At 36.1% G+C, this 16532-nt stretch overlaps 1 protein-coding gene across 1 annotated transcript in view; it reads right to left on the reverse strand.

Moving 5' to 3' along the window:
• The window catches only part of LOC115410209 (protocadherin-15-like), a 409909-nt gene that overhangs the window by 203324 nt on the left and 190053 nt on the right, over nucleotides 1-16532 (reverse strand). The window contains exons 17-19 of the mRNA XM_030121717.1: nucleotides 9441-9573; nucleotides 9241-9320; nucleotides 1438-1531 (exon numbers count right to left, since the gene is read on the reverse strand). Of these exons, the coding sequence (XP_029977577.1) occupies nucleotides 1438-1531; nucleotides 9241-9320; nucleotides 9441-9573 (307 nt within the window). The remainder of the gene's footprint in view (nucleotides 1-1437; nucleotides 1532-9240; nucleotides 9321-9440; nucleotides 9574-16532) is intronic.

Here is a 16532-nt window from a genome sequence, read left to right on the forward strand (position 1 = left end):
TCCAGCTGATCCCTACTTACACCAGTGATTACATTTAGAGCCAGTATTGATTATGTTTACACAATAACATATCGTTAGCCCCATAGCATAATTGCCTAAGTCATACACTATGCGGATAAAAGTAATGGGACACGTTAAATTCATGTGTTTCTTTTCTAACAGGGGTCTGGGATATAAAACAATGAGGACAAATGTCATAATATAGTTTTATATTGGGATAAATATCATATTGATTAATAATACTGATGTAATCAGCATGGACAGGACATCTTACTGTCGTAGCCATGATGTGTCCCACTATTTTTGTCCATGTAGTTTATAAACATCAATATTTCTTTCAAGTTTAATGGGGGATTTTTCTTCCTAAGTGAGATGTGAAGAAAGTAGATGATTACTTTTGGTAGAAAAATATTATTTACAGTCAGAGCACATTTAAAATCAGAGTCATGGATGAAAAAAACAAAAACAAAATCAATGTTGAGAGAAATTAAGTCAAAAACCACCTCTGCTGCATTTTGGAAGCAAAGATCATTCAAACAAAAATAACCAATGCAATGATATTTATCACAATACAGGGTGGGGAAGCAAAATGTACAATGAAAATTTAGTTGTTTTTTCTCAGCAGGCACTACGTCAATTGTTTTGAAACCAAACATATATTGATGTCATAATCATACCTAACACTATTATCCATACCTTTTCAGAAACTTTTGCCCATATGAGTAATCAGGAAAGCAAATGTCAAAGAGTGTGTGATTTGCTGAATGCACTCGTCACACCAAAGGAGATTTCAAAAATAGTTGGAGTGTCCATAAAGACTGTTTATAATGGAAAGAAGAGAATGACTATGAGCAAAACTATTACGAGAAAGTCTGGAAGATGCTATTAAAGAAGAATGGGAGAAGTTGTCACCCAAATATTTGAGGAACACTTGCGCAAGTTTCAGGAAGCGTGTGAAGGCAGTTATTGAGAAAGAAGGAGGACACATAGAATAAAAACATTTTCTATTATGTCAATTTTCTTGTGGCAAATAAATTCTCATGACTTTCAATAAACTAATTGGTCATACACTGTCTTTCAATCCCTGCCTCAAAATATTGTAAATTTTGCTTCCCCACCCTGTATAAACCTACATTATGACATTTGTTATTTTTGTTTGTAGTCCAAACCCCTGTTAGAAAAAAAAAAAAACACCCTGAATTCAACGTGTCCCAATACTTTTGTCCATATGGTGTACGACTATGGCTAACAATATCTATTAACATTTATTTCCCCCCAAAATATCCATCCTTTTCACACATTGACAGCTGTTGCTGATGGGATTGCTGTGTGATGGGTTTAGTTTTCCGCTCACACAGTGGAATTCCACTGGGGATGTGAAATAACTCAAGTCAAGACAAGCAGTTAATGTGGGTGTTGTACAGCGGAGGTTCTTACCCCGTCTGGGTGTCCATCCGAGGCTCTAACCACCAGGGTATAATAGTCCAGAGACTCCCTGTCCAGAGGCTTATCCAGGACCAAATACCCTGTGCTGGAGAGAAAACACGAAAATGGAGTAGGACTGAAAAGAAAAATAGACACACTAAAGAGAACAGACGACTGCGCCGTAGTGGAAACCTGTTTCCAAATCCAAGACTGGAAAAGTGCCGCTGATCCCTCACAACTGCTGACTTCTGTAACATGGGAACTAGTTAGAAACCTGTCTTGTTTTCGGGAAATGGTTATTCCACTCCGCATGACCCGCTCTGGAGAAAACAGCTGCAGCCACTGATATCCACTGCACGAAAGCCATGACATCCAATAGTATATTTTTACTTGGATTATGGGTAATTTGGTGATGCGGTCGGCGCCACAGACCTACCACTTCACTGATGGGTCTAATAAGCCCTCAGGTACTGTTGCTAGAATGGCTCAGGTGACATGCTGTGGATAAAACCCCCATCCCATAGTTTTTATAAACAGGGTGTCCCAAAAAAAAATTTATATAATTTGAGATCAATCCCAATCCACTTTATTTATATGGTGCATTTAAACAACAAAAACATTTCCAAACTTCCGCACATCATAAAAACAATAAAAAAAATTTAAAGAAATACTAAAAACAATAAATAAGTACATAGAGCTACAACAATGCTCTAAATAAAACAATAAAATCAAATAGTTAAAAGTACTAAAATCAATATAAATAAATAAATAAATAAGACACAGAGGACCACACAACTCACACAGAGTTAAAAGCCTGAGAATAAAAGTGGGTCTTAAGACGAGACGAGGCTGTTGGGATGATGTCCATATCAGACTAACTACATGGTCAGGAGAAATTACACTTAATAGGATTTATTTTGGACCTAAAATGTTTTATTCTTCAAATGCCACATCCAAATCTGCTTTCCTATTGGCGCTTGTTTATGAAATTTTCTAACAAATTCACGTTGCGCATTCACATTTGACTGAGTTTGGGCGTACGCCAATACACAGAACGCCTTTTCTGTTGCAGTAAAACAGCATGTGTATTCCTGAAAGCAGAACAATGAAAATTATTACACTTTTTTGAACAAATTATTAGGTGATGAAATGATGTCAAACTTTTTGGGACACCCTGTATATATGCATATTTATTCTATCTTGTATACACAGTGCCTTTTTGTTATTGCTGCTGCCTGCTGAGCCAGCGGCATCAAAATTTCATTTTTGATATAAAATCTGGAATGATAAATAAGTCTGTCTAAGTCTATTCTTCAACAGTCTTTTTACACAAATTATTTTACCCTTAAATCAGCACAAAGAGAACCAGTGTTAAAGTAATATGAACTGTTAAAGACTCACTACTGTTTTTATGGAGCCTCCCAAATGAGTTTTGGCTACATTTCACCATTTATTATAATTTTTCTTCTCTGCACTTTGCTTTTTTCAGTGAAAATCTGTCTTTTTCCTTCATTTAATTTACTGATTTTGTTGATAAAAGCTCAGAGTAAACTCAAAGTTTATTACATAAAGTCACAAAAAAGTGACTTTTACGCAAAATATCTCATTAACTGAACATAAAAACAAGCGTCTACACTGTTCATTTGTTGAATGTTGGAATTTTCCTCTACATCTAATCTTTCCGTGTAATTCATCACCATTTATTGTAACATTTTGCATTTTTTCAGTGAAAATCAGGTATTTTCCTCCATTTAATTTACTGATTGTGTTGATGCTGATAAAAGCTCCGAGTAAATTCAAAGTTTATTGCATAAAGTCAGAGAAAACTGAAGAAAAAGTGACTTTAAGCAAAATATATCATTAACTTAAATGTCTCCAACTACTGTCATTTGTTGAACATGGGTTTTACTGATGAGTCAATGTTAAAGATGATATTGTTTCCCTGTTCGCAAAAAAAAAAAAGATGCATTCAAAGCTAAGAAACTTCATTTTATCTGAAAAAAAATCCAGTGTCTTGATAACATTAGTGCTTCAAAAGTTATTTCGTGTTGATGCCCAAGTGAATTTTCCTCTCCATTTAATATTTCCTTATGATTCATCACCATTTATTGTAACATTTTTCTGCATTTTTTTCAGTGAAAATCAGGTATTTTCCTCCATTTAATTCACTGATTGTGTTGATGCTGATAAAAGCTCAGAGTAAATTCAAAGTTTATTACATAATCAGAGAAAACTGAAGAAAAAGTGACTTTTTCAGCAAAATGTATCATTAACTTAAGTGTCTCCAACCACTGTCATTTGTTGAACATGGGTTTTACGGGTGAGTCAATGTTACAGAAGATGATAGTGTTTCCATGTTCACTAAGAAGCCTCTGAATGTCCAAAAAGACTCATCTAAAGCCAAGAAACTACATTTTATCAGAAAAAAATCTAATGTCTTGATAACATTAATGGCTAAAAAATTATTTTGTGTTGACATCCAAGTTATTTTTTTTCCTGTACATTTAATATTTCCTTGTGATTCATCACCATTTATTGTAACATTTTCCGCATTTTTTCAGCGAAAATCAGGTATTTTCCTCCATTTAATTTACTGACCATGTTGATGCTGATAAAAGCTCCGAGCAAATTCAAAGTTTATTACATAAAGTCAGAGAAAACTGAAGAAAAAGTGACTTTCAGCAAAATATATCATTAACTTAAATGTCTCCAACTACTGTCATTTGTTGAACATGGGTTTTACTGATGAGTCAATGTTAAAGATGATATTGTTTCCCTGTTCGCAAAAAAAAAAAAAGATGCATTCAAAGCTAAGAAACTACATTTTATCTGAAAAAAAATCCAGTGTCTTGATAACATTAGTGCTTCAAAAGTTATTTCGTGTTGATGCCCAAGTGAATTTTCCTCTCCATTTAATATTTCCTTATGATTCATCACCATTTATTGTAACATTTTTCTGCATTTTTTTCAGTGAAAATCAGGTATTTTCCTCCATTTAATTCACTGATTGTGTTGATGCTGATAAAAGCTCAGAGTAAATTCAAAGTTTATTACATAATCAGAGAAAACTGAAGAAAAAGTGACTTTTTCAGCAAAATGTATCATTAACTTAAGTGTCTCCAACCACTGTCATTTGTTGAACATGGGTTTTACGGGTGAGTCAATGTTACAGAAGATGATAGTGTTTCCATGTTCACTAAGAAGCCTCTGAATGTCCAAAAAGACTCATCTAAAGCCAAGAAACTACATTTTATCAGAAAAAAATCTAATGTCTTGATAACATTAATGGCTAAAAAATTATTTTGTGTTGACATCCAAGTTATTTTTTTCCTGTACATTTAATATTTCCTTGTGATTCATCACCATTTATTGTAACATTTTCCGCATTTTTTCAGCGAAAATCAGGTATTTTCCTCCATTTAATTTACTGACCATGTTGATGCTGATAAAAGCTCCGAGCAAATTCAAAGTTTATTACATAAAGTCAGAGAAAACTGAAGAAAAAGTGACTTTCAGCAAAATATATCATTAACTTAAATGTCTCCAACTACTGTCATTTGTTGAACATGGGTTTTACTGATGAGTCAATGTTAAGGATGATACCGTTTCCCTGTTCACAAAAAAAAGATGCATTCAAAGCTAAGAAACTACAGTTTATGTGAAAAAAAAAATCCAATGTCTTGATAACATTAGTGCTTCAAAAGTTATTTTGTGTTGATGCCCAAGTTAATTTTCCTCTACATTTAATCTTTTCTTGTGATTTATCACCATTTATTGTGACACTTTCTGCATTTTTTCAGTGAAAATCAGGTATTTTCCTTCATTTAATTCACTGATCGAGGTGACGCTCATAAAAGCTCAGAGTAAATTCAAAGTTTATTACACGAAGACAGAGAAAACTGAAGAAAGTGACTTTTTCAGCAAATTATATCATTAACTTAAGTGTCTCCAACTACTGTTCATTTGTTGAACATGTGTTTTACTGGTGAGTCAATGTTAAAGAAGATGATGGTGTTTCCATGTTCACTAAGAAGCCTCTGAATGTCCAAAAAGACTCATCTAAAGCCAAGAAACTACATTTTATCCCCAAAAAATATATAAATTAATTCACTGTCTTGATAATAATTGTTCAAAAGTTATGTTCTGGTGATATGTGACTGAATTTTTCGCCACATTTAATATTTCCTTGTGATTCATCGGCATTTACAGTAATATTTTCTGAATTTAGCCTTTTTTCCACCAGTGAAAATCAAGTATTTTCCTCTATTTAATTCACTGATCATGTTGATGTTGATAAAAGCTCAGAGTAAATTCAAAGTTTATTACATAAAGTCAGAGAAAAGTGAAGAAAAAGTGACTTTCAGCCAAATACGTCATTAACTGAACATAATTTTATTGGTGAATCAATGTTGCAGAAGATGACGGTGTTTCCATTTTCACTACACACATCTCAAGGTGAGAAACAGCATTTTATCTGAAATAATTCAATTTATTGATACCATTAGTGGCTGAACTTATTAATCGTTTTAGATCAGTAGATGTTTTTAATCCGTGGCAGGTGTTTAGGGTTAAACATCACATATTTAATAGACTTTTATCCTAATCCATGCTTTGTCTACAATACTGATATGAGGTGCAGTAATGACACAGATTCACAAAGATATGATTTCATATCATTTCAATAATTAGTTATTAACTTTCCAAACAGAAGTAAAAACATTTGAAGGAATATGGTAGGGTTTGATGCACTCTAGAAGATAAACAGATTTGCGTTGCCTGTGAGAGACGTCTGACCAATAAAAAACAGCAGAATCTTTGATGTTAGACTTGATTGATTATACTTGTTTGTTTTTTTTAATCTCAGAGTGAAAATCTACATAATGATTGAAGTCTTAATTTAAACTACTTTAATAAATTATAAACTATTTGAAATGCATATTTTCTCTAGATATCAATACAGTGTAGTGTGTGTGTGTGTGTGCACGTTAATTCATGGGTGAGTGTGTTTGCAGACGTTAAGTGGTCTGCAGAGAGAAAGATGTGAAGCTTTTTTTTTTTTTTTTAATCCAAGCGAGTGCCAAGACAGTTCATGTATATTAATGGGTGGGTTCCTGAAAAGCAGTATCTGTGAGTGCACATACATACACATGGACAAAACTGATTAAATGGGAAAAGGTTGGATTGTTTCTTAATCCACTACAACACAGGGGTCAAACATTCGGCCTGTGGGCAGGAGTATAATTTTTTTTGCATTTATCTGAGGTCATCATTAAGTTCAGCCTGGGGCGAAATATGTCTAAATTTATCTTTTATTATTGGGTCTAAAAAGCTGGCAAAGTACAGGATACCAAAATTAAACCAGTTTAATGGAAAGACCCAAATGCAAAAATTACACTGACAATATTAACAATCAATGGTTTTAAAATCGTTTTTGTTCAGGTTCCAAAAAAAAAACAAAAACAAAAACAAAACACACCAATATGATATAAAAAGGGGGTCAGGCCAGTAAAATCCCATCACAATAGCCTATAAATAATTACAACTCTAAATGTTTCTCTTTGTTTTAGTGTAAAAAGTAAAATTCCAGTAAAAAAAGTTTACATTTACAAATTATCTTTTCACAAAAAATAAGAAGAACCTGAACAAATATGAACAATCTGAAATGTCTTAAGAGAAGTAAGTGTAATTTTAACAATATTCTGCCTGTTACTAAATGTTTGTGTATTTGTAGATCCACTGTGATCTGTAAGTTGTAATGTACATGTGTAAATGATAAACTGAGGCATGATATTATTGGAATTGCTCTTATTTTTCTTAAAGTTGTATATGACTTTCCTCACCAATTTTTCATCAAATCTGTAAAACCTGAGTCATAGCCTAAGTATCATGAATCCGTAAGTCTTTCTGTGATTACGCACCTGAATCTCTTCCCTTAAGGTGAACAATTTCAAAGTGTACTCCACCATAAACGATCCATTTGTTTACAGAGCCAGTAGGTCACTTGGGCATTTTTGGAAATTTGTCGTGACATGCTTTGTGGGAGGTGGAGCTCCATGCAGCTGCATTATGGCTGCAGCAGCACTACATATGGAAAGGACTTCATTGCCTCTTGCTACTGCAGCTGCGTGGAGCTCTGCCTCCCACAGTGCATGTTGTGACAAATTTCTGAAAATGCCCAAGTGACCTACCGGCTCTGTTTGTAAACAAATCGATTGTTTATGGGGGAGTACACTTCGAAATTGACAAAAGTCATACGCAGTTTAATTGCCATAAAAGGTACAGATGTTCATTTATGTAATTGTATGTTTGTTTACATGTTTTATGTATACAATTTAGTTTTTGTGACTGTTTAATGGATAGGACCTTTGTTCACAGTCCATGTTGCACAGGGACACTTTAAGTTGTCGCAGTATTTTGAGACCATGAAGACCATGATGAGAGGTTCTGCTCCACTTATGAGATGAAATTTAAGTCGCTGCAGTAAGATTGTGCACTGTTCATTTTCCTGAAAGACTGTGTTACCCATTTTCAGCCCCTCCTGGTTTTGTGCAGCCAGTGTAGTACGTTTATTTATGTTATATTGTGTCGCATATATATTGGTTTCAGTGTTTTATTTCGTACTTATGTGTGTTGCTTAGTTCGACGGTGGATTTACCAGTGATAAGCTCTGATGAATAACTCTATCAGTAAACGAAGAACTTTGGCGTGGTGTAGTTTTTCCTGGAGGGAGTGACACGCATCTTTAAGAAATTTCAGGTTGTTCATGTTATTCACATTTTTAATTAAACTTTGTAGATGTAAACATTATTATAATGTAATTGTACTGTTTTCACTGTTATTATTTTACTGGTCCGGTCCACTTTAGATCATATTGGGCTGAATTGGCCCCTGAACTAAAATGACTGACACCTTTGTGCTACCACATAAGGAAGAACTACAGTAAAAAAAAAAAAACTTTGTGCAGAATTCACCCCAAAGTTCCTCCTTCTCTTACCTTCCTCTCCACTCATGCAGAGCCTGTTGGTTGTTGTGTTTAATGCAGTCAGAGTTACTTGTGTATGCTAAGTCCATGCCAACACCACTGTAAAATTGGCCGATACCAGAGTGTGTTTGGGTGCGCTCCCGTTGCACCTCTAAAGGTGTTTAAAATCTGGCACAAAAAGCACTGAAAAACAATACAGCTCTATGCCAGCGTGATCTGCAGGGCATGCTGCATATGCGCACTGAAGACGACGCATCCCTACTCGTTCTAGATGCATCACCGTAGTTACAGTGCCTCAAAGAGCTAATCAAACATTCCTATAATGCTAAAAAAAGTTGTCAGATTTCTTTAATTTCCTCTCATTTTAAATCCTCATTTGTCTCGTTCTTTATTTTCCTCCTCTGTCTCTAAAATCTAACCATGCATCCATTCGTCTTTCCCTTCCCTTGTGTCTTTTAGCTCCAAAAGCCATAACTCCTTTTTCTTTTCTCATCTCTATCCTTTGAAATATTCTCCTTTTCTTTCACCTTTGTTTCTCCCGCTAGAAATGTAGATAGGATCTTTCCTCAGCATCAGAAATGCATTTTTAATGAGCAATAAATGAATAAATACAACAAAAGCCCCCCAGACTCTGTGTGTGTGTGTAGGTGTGTGACTGTTTTGAGTGTGTGCATGTGGCTGATAGTTGATATAGGTGTTTATGGGAAGCCCACGGCGGAGCCAAAGCACTGAATAATACAATTTAGTCTATGTGCGTATACTGATACACAATTTTAACAGATTTACACACAAAATAAGTTTGTGAGAACGCCTCTTCCAATCTCCACACTTACTTCTGCTGCAGTTGAAAATGTCCATGGGGATCTCCTCGGTAAACTTCATAGGCGATTGGATCCCTCTCTCGATCTACCGCCTAAAGAAGGGACCCAAAAATAGAAATGCGCACGCTTTCACAGTTCGCATCAGCAAATACAAGGCTCAGAATGTCGTGTTATGTAATGTTCCGTATTGGTGTGTGTGTGGCGGTCAGCACCTGCAGATTAAGAAGTGTAGCTCCGGTCCTCATAGCTTCACTGATCTCCAGGTTGTACTGTTGCCGGGGGAAACGGGGAGGGCTTTGGTTGTTTGGGGGCAAAACTTCAATATAGACCGTGGTGATGGATGACCTGGAGGAAGGAGGAGTGAGAAAGATAATGAAAGGATAAAAGATAAAAACGGTGATAGATCAGATACACGAAAGGCAGACGGAGAAAAACACAGGCAAACGGATGAAAGAGAAAGAAAAGGGAGAAAGAGGAAGATGAAGAGCGCTGATGTGAACCCTAGAGGACGCTGGGTAAAAAAAAAAAAAACAGTGTCAGGTAGGGTGAACGGTCTATTACTTAAGTTAAGAAAAGCTGGCCGGTGTTCATTTCGTTGCCATACATGCTGCATTTAATCAATAAGAGCAAGAAGTCAACAACAGCAGCTGACACAGACACTGTTCACAAACCACCAAGAGCTTCAATCTCCTTTTTTTTTATCTCCAGTTTTCTCATATTTACAGGTTGTTTGCTCTTTATCCAAATAAAAATTCCAGACTTTCAAAACTTCTACTTTTTCCCCAACACCTTGATTTTATGTACTTTTTTCTTGCATTCCTACTTTTTTGGTTAAGATTGTACCCATTGCGTATAGTACAAAAATTTATTTTAATAAATGAATGAATGCATATTTCGCACTAAATTATGTTTTGCTGACAGAAGCGTTTTTTCAAAACATATGAAAATTACAAAAGTGCATGGATATCACACAAACAAGTTTCACTAGAATCATTCCAGTAACAACTGGTTAGAGAAATCATATAATAATAATAATAATAATAATAATAATAACAACAATAATAATAATAACTTTATTTGTACAGGCTGGGGAAGCAAAATTTACAATGAACATTTAGTTGTTTTTTCTCAGCAGGCACTATGTCAATTGTTTTGAAACCAAACATATATTGATGTCATAATCATACCTAACACTATTATCCATACCTTTTCAGAAACTTTTGCCCATATGAGTAATCAGGAAAGCAAACGTCAAAGAGTGTGTGATTCGCTGAATGCACTCGTCACACCAAAGGAGATTTCAAAAATAGTCGGAGTGTCCATAAAGACTGTTTATAATGGAAAGAAGAGAATGACTATGAGCAAAACTATTACGAGAAAGTCTGGAAGGTACTATTAAAGAAGAATGGGAGAAGTTGTCACCCGAATATTTGAGGAACACTTGCACAAGTTTCAGGAAGCGTGTGAAGGCAGTTATTGAGAAAGAAGGAGGACACATAGAATAAAACATTTTCTATTATGTCAATTTTCTTGTGGCAAATAAATTCTCATGACTTTCAATAAACTAATTGGTCATACGCTGTCTTTCAATCCCTGCCTCAAAATATTGTAAATTTTGCTTCCTCACCCTGTATAGCACCTTTAAAAACAAAGTTTACAAAGTGCTTTGACAGAGGGCACAACAGCAGGATACACGAAGCAAGTAAAAACACTAAAACAGAAGCAACACAATTGGAGAGATGTATGAACAAATTAATAATCAAACAGGATCAAATTTAAAAATTCAAGTTTAATGTTTTCCTCATGCATTTCTTATCATAAGATTATGTGTCTTCGAGCATATTCTACTCATGCACTAATAGGTGAAACTGTTAATCTAAAATTTACATAGGTGTGAATATGATTGGTTGTTCGTCTCTCACAATGCCCAGGTCCAGGGCTTAATTTAAGTGGATCAAGATTCAGCACCTCCAACGTATTTCATTGAATCTGGCACATCTATGAAAAAAATAAATAGCCAAAATTGAAAAAAAATCTGTCTTGTTAATTACAAAATCTTGTGTTCAGATGAATTTTAAGGGAAATTTTAAGGGAAACACAGCCGTAACAGGGACAGTCTAAAACACTTTAAAAAAATCTTAACATAGCTTAATGTCCGAAAATTCGGATCAATTATCACCAAATTTCGTGTGGACATCTCTAGTCATGCCCACTTTCACCTCTGCAAAAATTTAAACAAAAACCCCAATATTATGGATGCTGTCCACATTAAGCCAGCACTAGACATTTAAGTCTCGTCATTCACTCTATCTTGACAATTTGTATACGAAAGAGACAGACAACTTATTGAATAAATTTGGTGATGACTGATCGCAGTTTTCAGACATTAAGCTACGTTAAGCTTTTTTACATTAAGCGTGTTAGACTGTCCCTGTTACCTCCATCCCCGTTTTGAGTCGCTCTGGCACCTCCCACGTTACAAATTAAGCACTGTCCAGGTCATTACTGAAAATGAGAATCAGTTCTCATCTAACTTACATGGTTAAATAAAGGATAAATAAAATAAAACACAACAAAAAAAAATCTGAAATTTAACTACGAGATAAACTTTTCTCCATACTTTCACACAATTAAAAAAAAAAAAACAAAAACCGGCATTTCAAAATTTCACACTTTAAGACTTTCAAGACCTGCACAGGAACCTTGATTTCATTTCTTATCTGATTATACATAAAATACAGCTGATTTTCTGTAAACGTAGTCGATAAATATTCTAAAAACGACCGCATGAGCAGGAAAGTTAAGGTGAAGGTGTTAAAGTAAAGGTGTACTGTATGGGATTTAGGGAGGATCTATTTGCAGAAATGACATCGTTTTCATTAGAGCATACAGAGTTAAAAACAAGTATCGCTATGTCGATGATCATTGTCGCATCTCTACATTTTCCCAAATCAGACAATCTACTTAAAAACATTCAGTATTTTTAGCAATCACCTTTTTGTGAGGACTTTCTGGCATGTCCCACTATGAAGAGCCATTTCCTGTATTAGTGTGACATGGGTTTCTTCACTTACTCTGCTTTTTAGGAAACTATAAGTCGATTCTGTCCCATTCACTCCAGTGAAACAAGAACAGGATTTACGGACGTTAAGTGATGAGTTTTCCTCCAAACTTACCCGTGTAAAATAGGATAATCGAAATTCAGACGCATGGATCAGCAGAAAACAGACGACAGGCCTGAAAACAAACTCTTGCCTGATTCCCAACACCACAAATGTTGTCTGTACTAGTTAAAACCAAGCGGTGAAACAAACGACGATTGTGGCAAACTCATTTGTTACCCGTTACCATTAGTTAGCATAATACCATTGTATTCAGATCTTTTTAATCGTATCTTTGGTGAAACCTGCAGTGCACCATCTTTGTAAATGGTGGATCTTTGGATTACATCTCCTGGTTAAACCCAGGGGAGGTGAAGTCTGGGTTCTGTGTTTGGACCGCTGCCCCTGTGACCTAAACCCAGATAAGCAGAAGTAATATTCTTAAGCCGCGCTTGCACAGGAATAGCATCACCTTGGGGAATTGGCTGGTTTTGAGCAAAGCATTTGCACAAGATGGGCATTTTTTTTTTTACTCAAATTTATGGATATCATCATCTAGATCTGATGCCAAGGCTCACTATTAATAGGCTGCCACAAACTGGAAGATTCATACAAACCCATTGTTCGTAAGAATCTTTGTGACCTCGGCATTAGCGCTCTTTCACTGAAAATGACAACATCCGGTCTCAGAAAATGAAAAAAAAAAAACAGCCGTTTTTGGTCTGTTTTTCATTTCTGTTGTGTCGAAAGTTTCTTTTTTGTTATTAGAAAGAGAAAACAAAATAAATCAGTTTTTTAAATTTGGTTTATCTGTTTTGACATTGAAAAAGAAAAACGCTTTGAAATTCAATTTTAATTCCTTTATCTTCAAACGAAAATCAATTAACCGCTAGTTTTTCTTTTGCTTCTGAAAAGAAAATCCAATTACCAAATAATACACTGATCACTTCATAGGAACTCTGTACAGGGTCAGTACTTTATGGTGGAACTGGCAGATTCCCCCAGGGTTAAGGTCACAGATGCTGATGACTTGATGTTCACATAATACTAGTCTTAGTTGAAAAGGGCTTTTAGTGGTTGGAAATTAGTCTGTTTTTCTGGGCTGTGTCGTGTGTTTTCATATCCAAACCACATCCACACATCAGAAGTAACCACCCCTCTTTTTGGTACAAATTGCTCTGTTCTGCGTCACATTCACTGTCTGTCACCTTTGTGTTACTTTTGTGCAAATTTCTGGTACATGGAAGAATGTAAAGCTTCATTGAAATGACAAAAAAACAAGAAAGATTGAGATTTGCAACCCAGTGAAAATAATAATAGGCTTTTCTGTCATCATGTGACATCACAGCCCTTAAATGGATTAAAGGTGTAGTAAATGATTCTTGAGACAAAGCCAAACAAACAGACCTCTCGGTTTAATCCTCCCACAACCAAAGTTCAGTAACAAGTATATCATCCTGTTACTGATTGGCTGGAATGATGAACAAACAGACAGTCCTCTCCACAGCCACTTCCACCAGATCTTCCGGGGGAATCCCGAGGTCTTCCCAGGCCAGCAGAGAGATATAATCCCTCTAGCGTGTCCTGGGTTGGCCCCGAGGGACCTGCCTGAAACCCCTCCCCAGGGAGGCGTCCAGGAGGCATCCTCACTAGATGCCCAAACCACCTAACTGGCTCCTCTCGACATGGAGAAGCAGCAGCTCTACTCTGAGTCCCTCCAGGATGTCTGAACTCCTCACCCTATCTCTAAGGCAGAACCCGGCCACCCTGCAAGGAAACTCATTTTGGCCACTTGTACTCACAACTTCATTCTTTTGGTCATTACCCAGAGCTCATGACCATGGGTGAAGGTCGGAACGTAGATCAACTGGGAAATTGAGAGCTTTGCTTTTTGGCTTAGTTCCCTCTTCACCACAACGAACCGGTATAGCGTCCGCATCACTTCAGACACCGCCCCAATATGCCTGTCGATCTCCCACTCCATACTACCCTCACTTGTGAATGGGGTGGGGTGGGTGGGGTGATTATATACGTGGGGTGAGGTCCATAACTAACGTAACTAACGCTGGTGTGAAACAAAAGCGAAACTTTACATACTTCAATGTCAAACTCCCAGGTTCTCTTCCTCTATTACACAGAGGATCTTGCATGAAATTTCCAAAACTTCACTGGAGACACTAATGCTGGGCCCCATGAATTTGTCACATTTACTCCCCCCTTAACGCCGCTCCAGTGCATGGGGACTTTTGCAAATTCTGAGACTGCCGACAGTTCAGTTCAGGTGAACGTAGGATATAGGTGTAAGAAAACTCAGTCACAACCTGCCTGTTATTTCAATTGGTTGGTTGCCCCCCCCCCCCAAGGATGAAATTTATTGAGTTGAGCAGAAAGTAGGGATGTAAAAACCAGAAGGGGGGGGTCATCTCCCCCACCCCAACAAACTGCACCCTGCTCATGAACAAGATCCCAAGATACTTCTTGTCTTCCATCTGAGGCAGGACTTCCTCATCGGCCCAGAGCGGTCTGAGGACCATGCCCTCAGACTCGGAGGTGCTGATCTTCATCCCAGCTGCTTTACACTGAGCTGTGAATCACTCCAGTGAGACTGTATCACTCACTGAATAAAATATGAAGCTCATTGTTTACACACATTTGTCACATGAATCAAGTCAAAATAACACTATAACCATCACAAAAATCATGAATCAGCTCAGATTTCAGTACGGTTTGTGTCGTCTGTTCATTCTGTTTGGAATCATCCAAACAACAGATTAAACTACAGTTTAGTCTAAGCCTTGGATCAACAAATAATCAACTCAATAACATCCCAGAATAATTTTACACATTCATAAGCCTCATAATCAAACTTATCCGTGTTGACGAAACACTACCATTTCAGCATCAAACTCTGTTCTTTTCATTTAGAGCGAAGTCCAGTGGAGAAAACAACTACAGTACTTCTAGATTTTATCACTTTGTCACTTTCTTCGACTCTAAAAATTGTCACTTCCTGTCACTTTGATCAATGGCCCTGTGGCGTTCGTTTTCTTCACCAAGGGAGACCAATGTAATGACTCACTACTGGCCCTAGTGGTCACATAAATTCCATCCATGAATATGAACAAATTCAGTTCATATCTTTACAATCCAATGTATTGTTGTCTTTGTCATAACTTTACAGCTCTTTATTTTGTTTTCTTTAAAGGAGAAACACTCTACACAATCCCTTTTTCCTACGTAAGAACAATATTTTCCATTCATTACTTACAAAAATTAGTTTGTCATAGATTTGCAAACCTTAATATACAGTTAAACTTTAGAATCGCAGTAATTATTTAACAGAAAAAAAAACTTTAAAAATAAATAAGGAATTAATAATCTCCCCTTTCCTTCCACACATACCCAGAGCTGCATTTAGGAATTAATCGAGCGATTAAAAAAAAAAATAAAACAAATCAAACTAAATCTAAGTGAATTTAGAGATTCTTCAACAGGTTAGGACACTTTATTAGAGTATGTCACAAGAGGAAGTGATAAGAAAACAAGCTTTAAATGCTCAAAATTGATTGAAATTTTTATTCCGTAAAGGTATTTACTCCAATGGAGAAATAGACAAGGGAAAGTTGACATTTTAATTTGTAAAACAAGCATCAATTCCACAGTGTTTACTTAGCGTCTGATAAGTGTTAGCTGTTATTTTCTGACATGTTTTAATCAACACAGCACTTATTCCAAAACCAAGATGACCTCCAGTTGACAGAGCTGTTCAGTTACGACGCCGGAACTAAACAGCTTGGGTCCCTGAGTAATATTTTTTTTTATTCTGTAAACATCTGATTACTTTAATCATAGTTGTTATGATGAAGAAATACACTTGTAGACCCTCTGGCAAAATCGACTAAGAATTTTAACAAGAAACAATAGAAGCTAAATTGTAATCCACCACGTAAATCATTTCAGATAGACACATTTCCCCAGACAAATCTTTAGAGAGATGGGACTCAAAATAATAAGAAAATAAAGGAGGCACAAAAAGGAGCAATTTCTCTCAGTCACGTCTCTCACACTTATAAATGAAATAATTACAATTACTGGGTCATTTCACTAATGGTCAGGCGGCCTCAGGTTTCACAACTTGATTAGTTGAAATATAGTCTAGACGTCTACTTTCCAGGTTTAGAAGCAGCCTGTAATGAACATAAT

The sequence above is a fragment of the Sphaeramia orbicularis genome, chromosome 19 (assembly GCF_902148855.1).
Source record: "Sphaeramia orbicularis chromosome 19, fSphaOr1.1, whole genome shotgun sequence".
In the NCBI taxonomy this organism is placed as follows: domain Eukaryota; kingdom Metazoa; phylum Chordata; class Actinopteri; order Kurtiformes; family Apogonidae; genus Sphaeramia; species Sphaeramia orbicularis.